Source organism: Pyricularia grisea (assembly GCF_004355905.1).
Source record: "Pyricularia grisea strain NI907 chromosome Unknown Pyricularia_grisea_NI907_Scaffold_2, whole genome shotgun sequence".
Lineage (NCBI taxonomy): Eukaryota > Fungi > Ascomycota > Sordariomycetes > Magnaporthales > Pyriculariaceae > Pyricularia > Pyricularia grisea.
The window spans coordinates 2,215,761-2,231,129 of NW_022156717.1; the positions used below are offsets into that span (position 1 = coordinate 2,215,761).

The window sequence follows — 15,369 nt, forward strand, 5'->3', positions numbered from 1 at the left end:
CATCGCTTTGCCAGCATATAAGTACTTGGGTTTATGACCCTCAAGCACTCACTCCATCGCTGCAGCGCAGTTGTTTCGCTGGAGGGGCAATCTACCCAGTATCTTCAGAATCTTGAGGGACTAAATAAAATCCATTATTTGGACGTACCTAGTCTCGAATTTCACCTACAGAAATTGGATTTCGACCCTGTAGGGCAGCCTCCAAGATGTCGTCGCGTTTGCTATCGATGAAGTTTATGCAGAGGGGCATAGCAAACTCCTCCACAGCATCATCACCCACAACCCCACGCGCCGAAGACACAACGCATGCGAGCAAGCGACGAAAATCCGAGGGACCACTGTCCCCAGCTCTCAACCGCGGACAAGCTGCGGGCAGCGCGAAGCTCGACGAAAAGGCTGTCAAGGCAGCGATCGCAGAAGAGGAGAGGAAAAGGCAGGCGGCTATTGCAAAACAGGCTGCCGAGTCGGGCGACACTCACTGGGTTCTCGATTTCCCAGCTGCGTCTCCTTCATCGGCATCTAGCAAGTCAAAAGCTCCATTGAGGGTGGTTCAGGTCGGATTTGCCCAGATCGATACGGCGGACAAAGGAGAAAATGAAGAATACGCCGGCCCATCGCCTTCGGGAGCACAGATAAGGCGCTTTAATATGAAAGCGAAAAATTCGACTAAAGTATGTTTTTTTTTTTTTTTTTTTTTTTTTGAGACAGGGTACTTACTGAACACGGGGTACTGAAACTAACATGGCTGGATACAGGACACGAAGATAGAATCAGAACAGGACGTGGACATGGGATCGGAATCTGGGAGCGAGGACTCTGAAGACTCCGAATCTAACGATTCATCCACACCATCCACACCATATACTGCCGGCGGTAGCGATATACGTGGACGACAGTCCGGCAGTCAAGACAGCAAACGAAAACGTGGGAGGTCGGAGACCTCAGCAAGAAGAAATTCCGAGAGGACTAAAGCTCATGAGTTCTCTGCGAAGCGCAGGAAGAAGAACGTGAAGCTGAACATGCCCTTGTCCATCTCATCTGCTAACCCTCCCGCTCACAGCCCATCGTCTAAGCGAAGGTCATTAGGCAAGGGTGGGCGTTGAGATGCCGAGTATTTTTCTTCCCAGAACTACACCATACTGTTTCGCAGCGGAAGTATCCGTGGGAGTATCCGTGGGATCTCGTCAGTTTCTGTGCGAGTACATGGTCTCCATGACATTCGACCAGATCCCGGTCCCATCTCGCATAGCCTTTGCTCATGTCGAGCGAATTCGCATGTCATGGCTTGAATGCCTATCATCTAACTAGGCCGCTTGCAAATTTCAGTGGTGACGATCCTGATACTGACAGCAGCCAAGCGACTTTAGGACTGGGCGAGAGTGATTTCACCCCGCTTCTAGTACATTGTCTATCGTGCAGCTGCGCCTGACATCCACCGATAGATAATGGGGATGAATGAGATGACCCGGTGGTTTCGATTTGTTTCAATCACTTGCTTCTGGATGCCGGCAAAACTGTGCCGTTAACTACAGTTTAACATAATTCAGGGTAAAGGGGATAACTTGAAGCCAGAGAAGCCTCCTATCCTCACGGCATTACGCTCCCGAAAGGACAAATTCCCGGGGCTACGGCTACAAGGGCCAAGTCTCAACCACGTTACTTGAGGTTTATTGAGATTGACGGCGCAAGCTGGCCGTCGCTGGTCAAAAATAGTAAACACACAATAAACAGCTTCGAAGACAAAGGAAATACACCTAGACCTAGTGAACATTAAAGGATATAATCCCCTATTCAAGTCATCATCCAAGTCCATGTGAGGCATTTTACAGTTTCCTGGTTGCTTAGTCAACAAACGTGACGTTCTGAAGCCATTATGCATTGTGGCGGACACTGTAGAGAGACGAGGTATCGACCCCTGAAGAGCCACTATAGCCCTTAAGGTTGCATGCAGTTTAAAGTAGGTACCTACCTAGAACATAGGTAGTATTTCATAGCCTGTCTGACCAACATTTGACACGGCTTTAATGTAACATTTGTGTCGAAGTAGTATCAACCTTAAGGACAGGGCCGATCCATTGGCTCGCTCATTACGATAACTTAACTGATGTATGCTTCCTACAATATACTACTCATTTCAACAAGCGGTCCGCATACCGCCAAGGTCATGTGCACTTTTAGCACTTATGTATGTTGTTTCATCAACATGGCAACCCAACCTATTTAAACATCAACCGCACAATGTCAGAGATGAAATAAGGACAAACTGGGATGATAGCCCCGCTGCCAATGCCCAAAGAGAATCGGCTGAAAGGGCCGACTTGGTGGGGTCAGACATGTGCTTTTTCCAGGTCCAGCTTCGAGTTAATGTCCATCATATTTGCCTTGACTTGGCAAAAGCAGCGGCAAGTCAATGGTAGGTAAGCACCTGCACATAGCCTCCTTACACATGATACGGGTGAGGTACCGGTACATCGGCCACCAGAGTACCTAGGTGCCCTACCTACCACACGTATCCATCGGAATGTGCATGACAAGATGGCTTTCTCGAAAGATGGATGGATCACCGGATCATAGAGGTTACCTACCTACATGGATAACCGACAAATGTAACCTATCTGGGAGATGATGGACGTGGCGCTATGGACTAGAGGCTGGTTTCCAAGTACCCAAGGTGACTATCAACCTCCCCGCACGCTGACTTGTTGAGCGAGTCAATTCGGGGAGCACGACATTTTCGATTTCATCCGTGCCGGCCTCGTCGTTCTAGATAAAGGTGTACGGGGAAACTGCCTACAGGAGAAGGTGTAATATTTCTTATTATTTTCGTTGGCAGGTACCCCGTTACCTGGGCGTGTAGGTAAGCACCTAGCTAACCTTAGGTAGGTAAGGTACCTCATGAGGATACATATCCAATTTTCGTGGTTCAGGTAATTCCGAACGGGCAAACCTGCCCGATCCAGAACTTTAACCATTCCTGGCATGAACGTAATCAACAGGTATACAAAGAGGCATAATTAGTGGCTATCTACCTAAGTTAAGTATCTAACTTGTTGATGCTCTCTTACGATCTTGCGCTAGTGCGCGCACCTCGACGAACAGCACATGCAGGCGACGTCCAAAATTAAAAGCGACAGTGCAAAAAAAAGAACACAAGTGTCCCTGATTTTTAAAACAATACTTGTTCAAATTAGGTATACCTCTTTGGCACTTCATCCCCACCAAAAGGCTCCCTTGCAGAGTCAGATCGAATGTGGTACTTGGGTACCTAATCTATACCTTGCGTTTGGCTCAAGGTAGCAAAACTGACAGAAACCATCCGATACCGAAGCGCCACTAGCCGATTTTCCAGCCTCGTTGGCCCAGACGTTGACCTCGCAGTCTTCAGCTTCACATCTTTTCGCCATTCTCGGTGGCTTGGTCGCTCACACAATCCAGCTCTATCTAGACTACTATAGACGGCTCTCGATCGAACTAATGTACGGCAGTAAAGCTCCTGAAGGGTGGCAAAGAGTCCGTTTTTTAAGGAGCCACATAAATGTGCAAGCTCGGACGAAGGTGTCTCTTGTTGAGTGAACGTATAGGACATTTGGTTGGTGCAGAATGCAACTACCCTTGTGAATAGGGGTAGCCTCTAATCAAGTTCTCTCAATCCGACTCGTGGGAAGTTGTGCTTCTATTTTTTCTTCTAGCCCCGTTAAGATAGTATCCCCACCTCCAGCCACGGTTGGTTTGTATCGATAAGTGGCACCGTACAGTACATCTACTTCGTACCATAGCATACCATCCATACCTTACCAAGAATGCAAAGTGGTCCCTCACGTTGCAACCAGGTTAGGTAACCTACGGATAGGTACTCGGTACCTACCTGAGCTCTCTATAGCAACCAGGTTGGTCGGTACCTTAGTGGACCCGCTGCGGGGACCTAGGCCAAGCGTCGCGCGTTCAGAGGCTGCCCGAGTCCAACACTGTGTCCCTGCCCCGCCATATCGACCCACCGACGTTTGCCGCATTGGATCTCAAGCGGTCCGGTCCAGATCTCTACCTAATAGTGCATACCTGCCTTACTCGTCTGTCTGCTTTCCGACACCGGTTCTTGCCTGCGGTCTCCAGGGCCCTCGTGAGCCCTATATTATACTGCTCTTCGACCACACAATCGTAGGAACATCAAGCCTCGCATACAGCTACAACAGTCGCCCGGCGCCTCCGCTGCATGCAGACCGCACGGTTCTTGATCCCCGCAACTCACCGCGTTGTATCCAGAGTTGCTAGCAGGCCGCTTACGACGATGCGGCGCGACACGGAACAACAGTCCCCATGGCCTGTGGACAGGATGGCGCCCTTGCATCCGGTCGAGAGGGTCACAGATAATATCGAGAGGCCCTCTGTGGACAACAGGACGTACCGCGTCATCCGTCTCCAGAACAAGCTAGAGGCGTTGATTGTCCACGACCCGGACACGGACAAGGCCAGTGCAGCCATGGACGTCAACGTCGGCGCCTTTAGCGACGAGGACGATATGCCAGGCATGGCCCACGCAGTTGAACATGTGGGTCATTGTCCAACCCGGCCTCCTCCCTTCTCTGTTTGGTGCGCCAATTCCGCTTGCTGACGTACTATGCGCACCGCGCAGCTGTTGTTCATGGGCACCAAGAAGTACCCAGTTGAAAACGCCTACTCACAGTACCTTTCAGCCAACTCGGGAAGCTCTAATGCCTACACTGGCTCCACGTCGACCAACTACTACTTTGAGGTAGCGGGCAAGCCCAGCGACGACGGAGAGGCCTCGGCCGAAAACCCCTCGCCTCTCTACGGGGCACTGGACCGGTTCGCACAGTTTTTTATTGAGCCGCTCTTTTTGGAGTCGACACTGGATCGCGAACTTCAAGCCGTCGATTCCGAAAACAAGAAGAACCTGCAGAGCGACGTGTGGCGCTTCCATCAACTAGTCAAGTCACTATCAAACCCGAAGCATCCATACTGTCACTTTTCCACCGGAAACTTCGAGGTCCTAAAAACGGTACCCGAAGCACGGGGTATCAATGTCCGGGACAAGTTCATCGAATTTTACAACAAGCACTACTCAGCAAACCTCATGAAGCTTGTGGTCTTGGGAAGGGAACCATTAGACGTACTAGAGAGCTGGGTTGTAGAGCTATTTTCTGACATACCCAACAAGAATCTGCCCCAGAACAGATGGGAGGATCAGGATCCTTTCGGCCCAGAACAGTTGGGGACACAGATATTTACCAAACCTGTCATGGACAACAGGGAGCTGAACCTTTTCTTCCCATTTATGGATCAAGAGACTCACCACGAAACACAACCCAGTCGCTACATTTCCCATTTGATAGGCCATGAGGGGCCCGGTAGTATCATGTCTTATGTCAAGACAATGGGCTGGGCCAACGGTCTTAGCGCCGGCGCTTACCCTATTTGCGCCGGCAGTCCTGGAATCTTTGACTGTCAAGTCCGTTTGACAGAGGAAGTAAGTGGAACCTCAACTCCCAGCGTTGTTCTGCATCTGGCCGACGGGCGTTAGAGCACATTGCTAACTGCTTTCAGGGACTCAAACACTACAAGGAGATAGTAAAGGCCTTCTTCCAATACGTCTCCCTTCTACGAGAAACGCCACCACAGGAATGGATCTTCAAAGAGCAGCAAGAGATGACTGAGGTGGAGTTCAAATTCAAGCAAAAGACGCCTGCCAGTAAATTTGCAAGCAAGACAAGCTCAGTCATGCAGAGCGAAGTGCCCCGCGAATGGCTTCTGAGCTACCCCAAGTTGCGGAAATTCGACCCAGAACTGATCAAACAGGGCATTGACATGCTTCGCCCGGAGAACCTGCGTCTTACCTTGTCTTCGCGGGAATACCCTGGTGACTGGGACCAGAAGGAGAAGTGGTACGGTACTGAGTACAAATACGAGAGGATCCCTTCAGATTTCATGGAGGAGCTAAAGCAGGCCGCTTCAGTCTCACCGCAGCAAAGGATACGACATTTACACCTACCGCATAAGAACATGTTCATTCCGACCAAGTTGGATGTGGAGAAAAAGGAAGTGAAGGAACCAGCAATCGGACCCCGCCTGATTCGAAACGATGATCTGGCTCGAACATGGTACAAGAAAGACGACAGGTTTTGGATACCCAAGGCAGCCTTGGTGGTGAGCTGCAAGACTCCACTGATCCACGCTAGCGCTCAAAACTACGTGAGGGCAAGGCTTTACACGGATCTCGTCAAGGACGCCTTGGAAGAATACGCATACGACGCCGAAATTGCCGGTCTCAACTATGCAGTTTCCTTGGATGCCGCAGGTTTGGCGATACAGATCGCCGGCTACAACGACAAACTGCCGGTCCTGATGGAGAGAGTTCTACTTACGGTTCGGGACCTCGAAATTAAGGAGGAGAGGTTCAATATCGTCAAGGAGCGTACTGGCCGTGCCTACCGCAATTGGGCTTTTCAGCAGCCATACCACCAGATTACTGACTATTCCGGCTGGTTGATGTCCGAAGTGGATTTCTTGATTGAGGATATCGCCACCGAGTTGCCCATCGCAACGATTGATACCGTGCGAAGCTTCCACAAGGAAATGATCTCACAAATGCACATGGAGTGCTATGCCCTAGGCAACCTGTACAAAGAGGATGTTCTGAGGCTTACCGACATGGTTGAGAAGACACTCAGGCCACGGATACTGCCAAAGTCACAGTGGCCAATCACACGGCAGCTGATCTTTCCGCCCGGGTCCAACTACACCTACGAAACGCCGCTCAAGGATCCCAAGAATGTCAACCACTGCATAGATTATCTGCTGTATATTGGCGATATCGATGACATGGCGACTAAACCCCTCCGCGCCCAGACACTGTTGCTCGATCAGATGGCTCGTGAGCCCACGTTTGATCAGCTTCGGACGAAGGAGCAACTGGGATATGTCGTATTTTCTGGCATAAAGTCGACACCGACGACATATAGCTTCAGATTCGTCATTCAGAGCGAGAAGAAGCCCTCGTATCTCGAGTCTCGCATCGAGGTTTTCTTGCTTCAGTTTGGAAAGAAGTTGGATGAGATGAGCGATGAAGAATTCGAGAGCCACAAGAGGAGTCTTATCAATTCCAGGTTGGAAAAAGTAAAGAACCTGGACCAGGAAGTAGCCAGGCACTGGAACCAGATCTACAATGGAACATATGATTTTGAGCGAAGTAAGTTGGGAAGGACCTCAACATGCGGGTGCCGCCATATATCTGTCTGGGATCACTACTAACCTGCAACTTTCCACGACTCACAGTGCAAAAGGATGCGGCCAATATCAAGTTGCTGACCAAGCAGGATATGCTTGAATTCTACGCGCACTACATTGACCCCAAGTCCAAGGATCGGGCCAAAGTTGTGGTCCACCTATTGGCGCAGGCCAAGAGCGACGTCTCAACGCGGGAGATCTCAGAGTTGATCAAAACGCTCAGTTTAAACTCAGAGCAAGCGACCAAGGCAGCAACGGACCTCCAGGCGCGACTCACTTCAGCGCATCATGACCATAACAAGGAACTTGAGGAGCTCAAGGAGTACCTAGTGAAGGACTTGGCGGTGGTCGATGAGGCTAAGATCGAGGCGGCAGCTGCAGCATGGGAGAAGCTGTCCAAGGAACACCGAACCAATGGAAATGCGGTGGGCAGCGACAAGGCAGCAGCAGCAGCTGAGGATGTACAGCTCTCGTACAACGGGACAACGGCGGTCGTCATCGAAGATGTTTACGACTTCAAGCTGAATATGAAGGCCACAGGTGGGGTGCGGCCAGTGAAGGACTTAAGCGAGTATGAAGACTTCGAGCCAAAGCTGTAAGCAAACTTCAAGGCATTTTTCACAGGTCTATTCATGTCGGGGTTGGCTTTCATGAACATGCGCTTTGGAGCGTGCACATAGAGATATTCTAGTGATACAATACATTAAGCGTATCTGCGTACCGGTATTCTGTGTGCAAGTATCGCTATGTATCATTGTCTGTACACAAAAGTTTCGCAGCTGGCGCAGCAAACTGGAGTGTGCTTGGGCCTTCCCTGTTCCAACCCGGACTTCACTCTAGAGTTATTTTGTGCGTGCGCCGGTGCCTCAAAAGAAAAATTCGACTCGTCTGACGGCTCCACCACAAACCTTGGAATGAGATCGAAGGATTAATTCCCGCAATCTGGCAAGCAATATTACCGACAGAATATGGTATGGAGCACACTTATGGCAGAACAAAAATGAAAGAGATCAAAAGGCGAAATATCCGGACCTGGCCTACACCGAGGTCTAGCAGTCCTTCAGTCTGTTGTCTACCATTATCGATATGTTGTTGCTAGCAGTGCAGGAGAAGCGATTAGGCAAATTTATTCTCCCTTACTTTTGGTGTCTCTTCTTTTGATCGTTTTCTCGTTTTTTGAGATACCTGGTGCCATGCCCCCCCTCCCCCTTTGCGGTGAGGACATCTTATAAAGCCAGAGAGGCGAGTAAGTAGGTAAGGTCGTGTGCCTGACGTGGGTTGCTGTAGGTAGCAAAGAAAAAGTGGAGACACTAAAGCTCAGTTGATAATTTTGCAATGAAGTGGCCTCCATCCTTCGCAAAGCGGCCTCACTCCGCATATTGATTGATGTTTATTCAATTTCTCTGTCATGAGTAACGACCTGCAAGCTCAGGTTTACAAGCATAAACAAAGGATATATTCTTATGAGGGGAGTGACAAGATAAATATTTGTAAGCAAAGTGCATTCTCTTATTGCGAACGGCTTCGTTGGGCTTCCGCTCAAGCGTTGGTGGTCGGTCTTTGGTGGTGTATGGGCATAAGTGACTAGCCCCTCGGCCGCCCACCGCCTACCGCCTACCGCCCACCGCCCACCGCCCACCAACACTCGGCCTATAGCGCTGCATGCCTCGAATCGCAGAGGCTCCGCAACAGTAGCCGCGTCCTGCTTGTCGCCCGCTGAGTGCAACACTAATTGGGACTACTTCAACCCGCCAGATGCACTCCGCCCTGTCGCCCACATCTTGAATTTCCACAATCTTTGCAAAGGCGGATCGTCTCCAGCTGCTTCAAAGGGATTGTCGCGGAAACCTTAACTGGTTCCTTTCGTTCCTTCCCGCGGTGTCTCGGCAAACGAGCGGCCTGGCCTTGTACCTCGTTTACGCTACGCTCCCACCTGACGTTGGCTTCTGCTGCCTCGTCGATCTGAGGTGCTTGCCAATTTTTAGGTACCTTAAGTTGCCTCTTCGACCACTTCCCGCGAGGCAACCTTCACAAACGTTTTTTTTTTTTTTTTTGCCCCAGAACCCAAACTGTAATCAACTTGCTTCCAGAGCTGCAAGGGCAGCTCGCCGTCACCACGTCTTCATCAAAGAAACGGAAGGTTTCTCGGCCCTCGCGGAACAGCGACGAACAAGCCCGTCGGGCCTACGTCTCGGATCAACGCAACACTGCCCTTCTTCAGGACACCGTCCTCCCCACGACCGAAGAAGATATCGAACCTGCCTCGTTTTCCTTCACGACATCTACCGTTGGCTCAGGATTGGCTACTCCGACCTACGTACGCTCCGACTCCGTGCCCGCGGCCTCGGGCCTTCCCCCGCGTCTACTTCACCAGGGCCTCTACACTTCGCACCAGTCCTCCGACTACACCTCCTCGGCCGCGAGTTCGCCTTGCGCTGCCTCGGCCGACTTATCCGGAGACAACGACCGCATCGACGAGTTTCTTCCGGATCCGTCATCCTCCCTCCATCCCCCAGGATCCCGCGTCGCCAGGAGCCCCTCTCCGCTCATCAGTGTCCCGCAGCACCGTATGATTATGGGTGGCGCCATCGACGCTCCCCAACGCTCTTCTTCACCCCTCAAGCGCAGGGCCTCGAGTATGGACCAAGACATGGACTCGGACTCAAAGGAAGACGTAGACATGATCAACCCGCCGCCACTCGAAGAGTCCGGAGAAGAGGGTGACAAGGGCGAGAGCAGAGGGCGCCAGAGCGCAGACCAGCCTGGAAGCCCAAAATCATTCACCATGAAGACCGGTTCGTCGCAGGCCCTTGTGAAGCCTCGGACTCTTGACTTGGCCCAACTAATACTTTCTTTTGTCGCATGCGCGTAGGCGTCCCTCCGTTGGCCGAACAGATCAAAACACTCGAAACCCTTCTCAAAGCCTTCGACGATCAACCTTTGCAAGAAGGCGACAAGGCATATCTCGTTTCGCGAGGTCCTCTTAATTGGGCGCGACCTTATAGCGACGAGGAGAAGCACACCAAGGAGGATGTTGGCGAAGCACCAGAAGGCCCGGTAGACAACTCTGACATTATCCACAGCATCATAAAGGATATTGACGGCAATGACTTTGTCCGCCTCAAGCCTGGGATGGGCCTGGAGCATTATGTGCTTTTCTCCCAGGATGCCTGGGATCTTCTGATGTCTTGGTATGGGCTGACCGAGGGGCAGCTCCCGATCGTGAGGTATGCTCACAATACGTCTCCCGACAACACAATGCCACACATGCAGTTCGAGATACACCCGCCAGTCTTCACCATTCATAGGCTTTGGTCGCCTGTCAGTCCGATTCCAATAGACCAAAAGCTCAAAGCGACGAGTCCACCTCCCGTTCAAGTTGCCTGCAGCACTTCATACAGGCAACAAGAGTTTTTAAGCAAAATAAAGCAGTTGGCTGGTGTTGATAGGGACAGGAAAGTCAGGGTCTGGAGGGTAACCCGACAACCTGACACCAAGACTGCCGCGGCTCCCTCACAGCCACCGGCTTCACCTGCACAAGGTGTGACCTTGACTCCACCAGACTCTCCAAAGGCCGCTACGGACGAGCGGGACCCATGGGACAACCTCCTTGTCGAAGCCTCCCGCCTCAATGCACTCACTAAGGGAACAGAGCGAGAGGATCTGGACATCAAGGACCAGACCAACAACCCTAACTACAATGGAAAGTCGACACTTGCATACTTATCGATGCAAGCTGATGACACTCTGGTTCTTGACGAAAATGTCGAGGCGCATTACCACGTGTCCAATTACAAGGGCACTGTCGCAACCAAGGAGAAGTCGAACTCTTCCAAGGGAAGCTCATCGAATCTCACCGTGGCACCCAACAGCGCCAACGCTAGTGGACGCAACAGTCCAACCCCAGGGCCATCCACAAGGGGCCGTACGAAGGCTAAGTCTGGCAGGACAGTTGGCTGTGTCGGACTGGGTAATCTTGGCAACACATGTTACATGAACTCAGCGCTTCAGTGTGTACGGAGCGTAGAAGAGCTCACAAAGTACTTCCTCGTTGGTGAGGCTGAGAAGGAGATCAACACAGACAACCCGCTTGCCCACAACGGAGATGTTGCCATGGTCTACTACAAGCTGCTCAAGGATATTTACCAGGTTAATGCCCCGCCGTCAATATCACCTAGGCAGTTCAAGAACACCATAGGTCGTTACGCGCCAGCTTTTTCAGGCTATGGACAACAGGACTCCCAGGAATTCGTGGGTTTCCTGTTGGATGGACTTCAGGAAGACTTGAGTCGTGTCAAGAAGAAGCCATACATCGAGAAGCCTGACTCCACGGATGACATGATCAACAACCCACAAGCGATCAAAGAAATGGCAGACAAGGTGTGGGACATCACCAAGAAGAGAGACGATTCGGTCATAGCAGACCTTTTCACGGGCATGTACAAGTCCACGCTGGTGTGCCCCATTTGTCACAAGATCAGCATCACCTTTGACCCCTTCAACAACCTCACGTTACCCCTTCCCATGCAGAACCTCTGGAACAAGTCGATCAAATATGTCCCTCTAAACGACGCTCCCGTTGAGCTGCATGTGGAACTGGACAAGAATAGCAGTATACGGTCGTTGCGCGACTACATCGCAGCTCGGGTAGGTGTGCCAGCGGAGCGCCTCATCGGAGCTGAAGAATTCAAAGACAAATTCTTCACAATCTATGAGGACGGCGATAGTGTCTCCGAGAAGATAACGTCAAACGACGTTCCTGTGTTTTTTGAGCTGGAGGCAGCCCCCACGAATGCAGGGTACCGGCCGCCAAAACCTAAGCACCAGAAGATTAGGTCCATGCTCCACGTTGGAAGTGATGAAGAGGAGGAGGACTTGACCTCCGAATGGGATCATCCGGCAGCCGAAAGGCTGGCGGTACCCGTGCTTCATAGGCTCAACCCAGCAACCAACAGGAGGCGAGGAGGAGCTACGATTACACCGCCTCATTTTATCATTGTAACACGTGAAGAGGTGAGCAACTACCAATGTACCCACAAGTTCATGCATGCTAATCGACCTTGGTATACCGCATTTGCTAATATTGTACTGGACGAACACAGGCTCGTAGCGAAGATGCCATCAAGCGCAAGATCCTAGAGAAGGTGGCTTCATACTCTACGTGGCCCCATTTCTCTAAATTAGATGATGCCGACGCTGCGGACAACACTGATATGGAAATGATCACCGCCCCTGCCTCTGATGCCGACTCATCTGGCGACTCCAAAGTCATTGCTAAGTCAGTCGAAGGCGAGGACGACATGGTTGACATAAGCACTGCCACCGGGGCCGCCAGCAAGAGGCAACCAACTCAGGGAGCCGCACCATCACGGTGAGCCTGATATTATAACACAAACAATCTACCAAGTCCATGAACTGACTGTTACTACAGCGAGCCAAGACCTCTGAAGATATTCAACAGCCGGAGGCCGAAATGGGTGAACCCGAATGAGTACCTGCCGCCTGATTTCCAGAACCTGTTCGACTTGAGCTATTTCAGTGACCCGGACGCTGGTATACCATCTGGTTGGCAGGCAGTCAGTGACAATCCCCTCCCCTCGCTGGCGAGCAGGATGCCTCCCCAATCTGTGGATGAAGAGATGCGCAGCCCTAGTGCGGCTGGAAACGACAGCAGCTCTGAGGAATCTGCCAAAGCGCGTGCGCAACCCTCTATTGACACTGCGGAGTTGACCCGGATGGCGGATGAGTCAAGTGAAGAGGAGGAATCGACCGCACAAGTGGTAAGACTTATGTATACGGTGTTTTCTGGGTGGACGGCATGGCGAACATTCGTCATTTTTGTGTCTTGTAACTCGCTAACGAACTTGCTGTATCAGCTTGCCAAGAAACGCCTGTCACAACCTCAAAAGGTCGGCGGTCGGCGTCAGAATCGCAAAGGTCAAAGAACTTATGGCAAGAAAGGCAAGAAGCTGCCACGGAAGCAAGCCAATGGTAGCGCCAATAACACAGCAGTGACCAACAACTTTGATACTCTCGTCGACGATTCTGCCACGTCGGCATCTTCGAGCGGTCCTCTAATCCGGCTCGGAGAGGGCATAGTTGTCGACTGGAACGAGGACGCGTGGGAGCAGGTCTACGGCAGCACTAGGGCCAACGATGGCCGTGGTGAGCCTACCTTCAACGCAATCGAAACTGTCCATGACCCAGCACTGGCGGAGCGTAAGAAACAACGTGCCCAGCGGAGGAAAAATGGCATCAGCCTCGACGATTGTTTGGACGAGTTCGAAAAACAGGAGGTTTTGTCTGAGCAAGACACATGGTACTGCCCCAGGTGCAAGGAACACGTTCGTGCCAGCAAGAAGTTTGACCTTTGGAAGACGCCCGACATTCTGGTTGTGCATTTGAAGCGCTTCAGCTCCAGCGGTTGGCGACGTGACAAGCTTGACATATTGGTCGACTTCCCCATCGAAGGTCTTGACCTAAGTAGGCGTGTCATCGACCAGCAGACCGGGAAAGAGGAGGTGTTTGACCTCATAGGTATCGACGATCATTGGGGTGGGTTGGGTGGCGGTCATTACACCGCATTTGCAAAGAATTTCATTGATGGGGAGTGGTATGAATACAACGGTAAGTAGTCGTCGTCCTTGTCTTTGTTGACAGCAGTGTATCGCTGGCGAAGGAGTAACTGACATCAGACGCAGATTCGTCAGTTTCGAAACAAACGAACCTTGCCCGCATGGTGACCTCGTCGGCATATTTGCTCTTTTACAGGCGCCGATCCGAGATCCCGCTGGGCGGTCCGCGTTTCGCTCGCATCTTTGACACGTACGAGAGCAATATGGAAAATTCCGATGAGGACAACTCGGATTCGGGGGAAGGTCAGCGTCTCGGCACAGGCTCCTCCCTACGTGGGTCGTCGAGCGCTTTGATAGGAGCAGAAGCAACTCACCTGCCCGGAAGTCGTGGCTTGGCGGGGCCTAGCGCGCCCCTCTTGTCGGCAGCCGAGGAGGATGAGACATTACCAACGTACGAAAATGCGGTTCTCGGGGATGAGACCTTCATCCGCGGAAGCATTGAAGATGAGGGTCTCGGCGGCATGGAGGGACCCGTGCAGCCTTGGAGTGCCGGGGTCTGGGACTTTAAGAACATTGACGGCGACAGGCCGGGGTCGCCTGCGACCGATGAGGCAGAGATGAACTCGTCCAATGGAGTCGGCGGATATAGCTCTGACAGGAACAATACGGGCATGAACTCGCCGTTTGAATTCGAGACTCCGAATGCGGCACGGACGGCGCTCCCTGACGATGAGGGCTTTGGCCACGAAGACGATATTCTACCAGAGCTCGAGGACATTGAAGCACAGAAGACACTGCCGGGCATCAAGGAGCTGTCCTGGAATAATCAGCAGCAGCAACTCCACACCATCCCTCCGACTGCGTTGGGCGATGGCGATGCGTTGTCAGAGAAGGCTGTGGATATACACGTTGATGATGATAAGGGGGGCAAAGCGGAGTGACCATTTGATGACAATGCAGGATGGACGGTGGCTTGGGATGCTGGTTTACTTGCATAGAATTGGTATTGTTGTACCAAATCATTGTTACTCTGTACAGACCATTTTTAGGCGCAGGAGGTTTTTGTTTGAAGCGCAGAAAAGAAAATGAAAAGGATTATGCCGGGTGCTCATACCTTCCTGGAATATAGTGTACATGGATCAGAGGTATAAGCTGAGGTTATTTTTTTTTTTTTTTTTTGGCACCACAAGCGAAGCGTTTCTCTGAGTTGCAAAGTTCTTATCATGCTCACATTGACTTCCTTGACTGTACAGGTTTTGGGGGGTTTCGGGGTTTAGATACAACAACGATAAGTGCGGAACCTGCAAATGTCTCAGAATGAGATCCAAGTTGTAGGGTTGTGCAGGTCGACAAAGGACCCAAAGGTCCAAGATACATTGAAATGGCGTTTGGACGAGTCCGGAGAAACACAACGTAATAGCTCTAAGCGACTAATTTGGCGTTCTGACGGAATCATCCATGATTCTGGGAAATTACAGGGCTGAAACTGGTGTCGCAGAAGACCATATATATGCACATATACATCAATACCTAGTTTGAACGTACTTGCGGC

The 15,369-nt window shown here is 51.4% G+C and overlaps 2 protein-coding genes across 2 annotated transcripts; both read left to right on the forward strand.

The window, feature by feature from the left end:
- Window positions 1-33: 33 nt before the first annotated feature.
- On the forward strand, window positions 34-1,785 carry PgNI_03220 (uncharacterized protein). Its single transcript, XM_031123275.1, has 2 exons — window positions 34-671; window positions 756-1,785. The coding sequence occupies exons 1-2, from the start codon at window positions 207-209 to the stop codon at window positions 1,101-1,103; spliced, it is 813 nt and encodes a 270-aa protein (XP_030984507.1). The 5' UTR covers window positions 34-206; the 3' UTR covers window positions 1,104-1,785.
- Window positions 1,786-4,066: 2,281 nt separating this feature from the next.
- On the forward strand, window positions 4,067-14,996 carry PgNI_03221 (uncharacterized protein). The gene is made up of 10 exons (XM_031123276.1): window positions 4,067-4,546; window positions 4,631-5,485; window positions 5,563-7,204; window positions 7,291-7,837; window positions 9,304-10,037; window positions 10,115-12,255; window positions 12,345-12,613; window positions 12,674-13,022; window positions 13,119-13,869; window positions 13,944-14,996. The coding sequence occupies exons 1-10, from the start codon at window positions 4,211-4,213 to the stop codon at window positions 14,756-14,758; spliced, it is 8,439 nt and encodes a 2,812-aa protein (XP_030984508.1). The 5' UTR covers window positions 4,067-4,210; the 3' UTR covers window positions 14,759-14,996.
- Window positions 14,997-15,369: the final 373 nt, after the last annotated feature.

Excerpts from the sequence above, each read along its gene's own strand:
- PgNI_03220 (XM_031123275.1), top strand. The coding sequence starts at position 207 with ATGTCGTCGCGTTTGCTATCGATGAAGTTTATGCAGAGGGGCATAGCA. Across the intron at positions 672-755 it reads AAGCGAAAAATTCGACTAAA|GACACGAAGATAGAATCAGA; the intron begins GTATGTTTTTTT and ends GGCTGGATACAG.
- PgNI_03221 (XM_031123276.1), top strand. The coding sequence starts at position 4,211 with ATGCAGACCGCACGGTTCTTGATCCCCGCAACTCACCGCGTTGTATCC. Across the intron at positions 13,023-13,118 it reads AGGAATCGACCGCACAAGTG|CTTGCCAAGAAACGCCTGTC; the intron begins GTAAGACTTATG and ends TTGCTGTATCAG. Across the intron at positions 13,870-13,943 it reads GGAGTGGTATGAATACAACG|ATTCGTCAGTTTCGAAACAA; the intron begins GTAAGTAGTCGT and ends CATCAGACGCAG.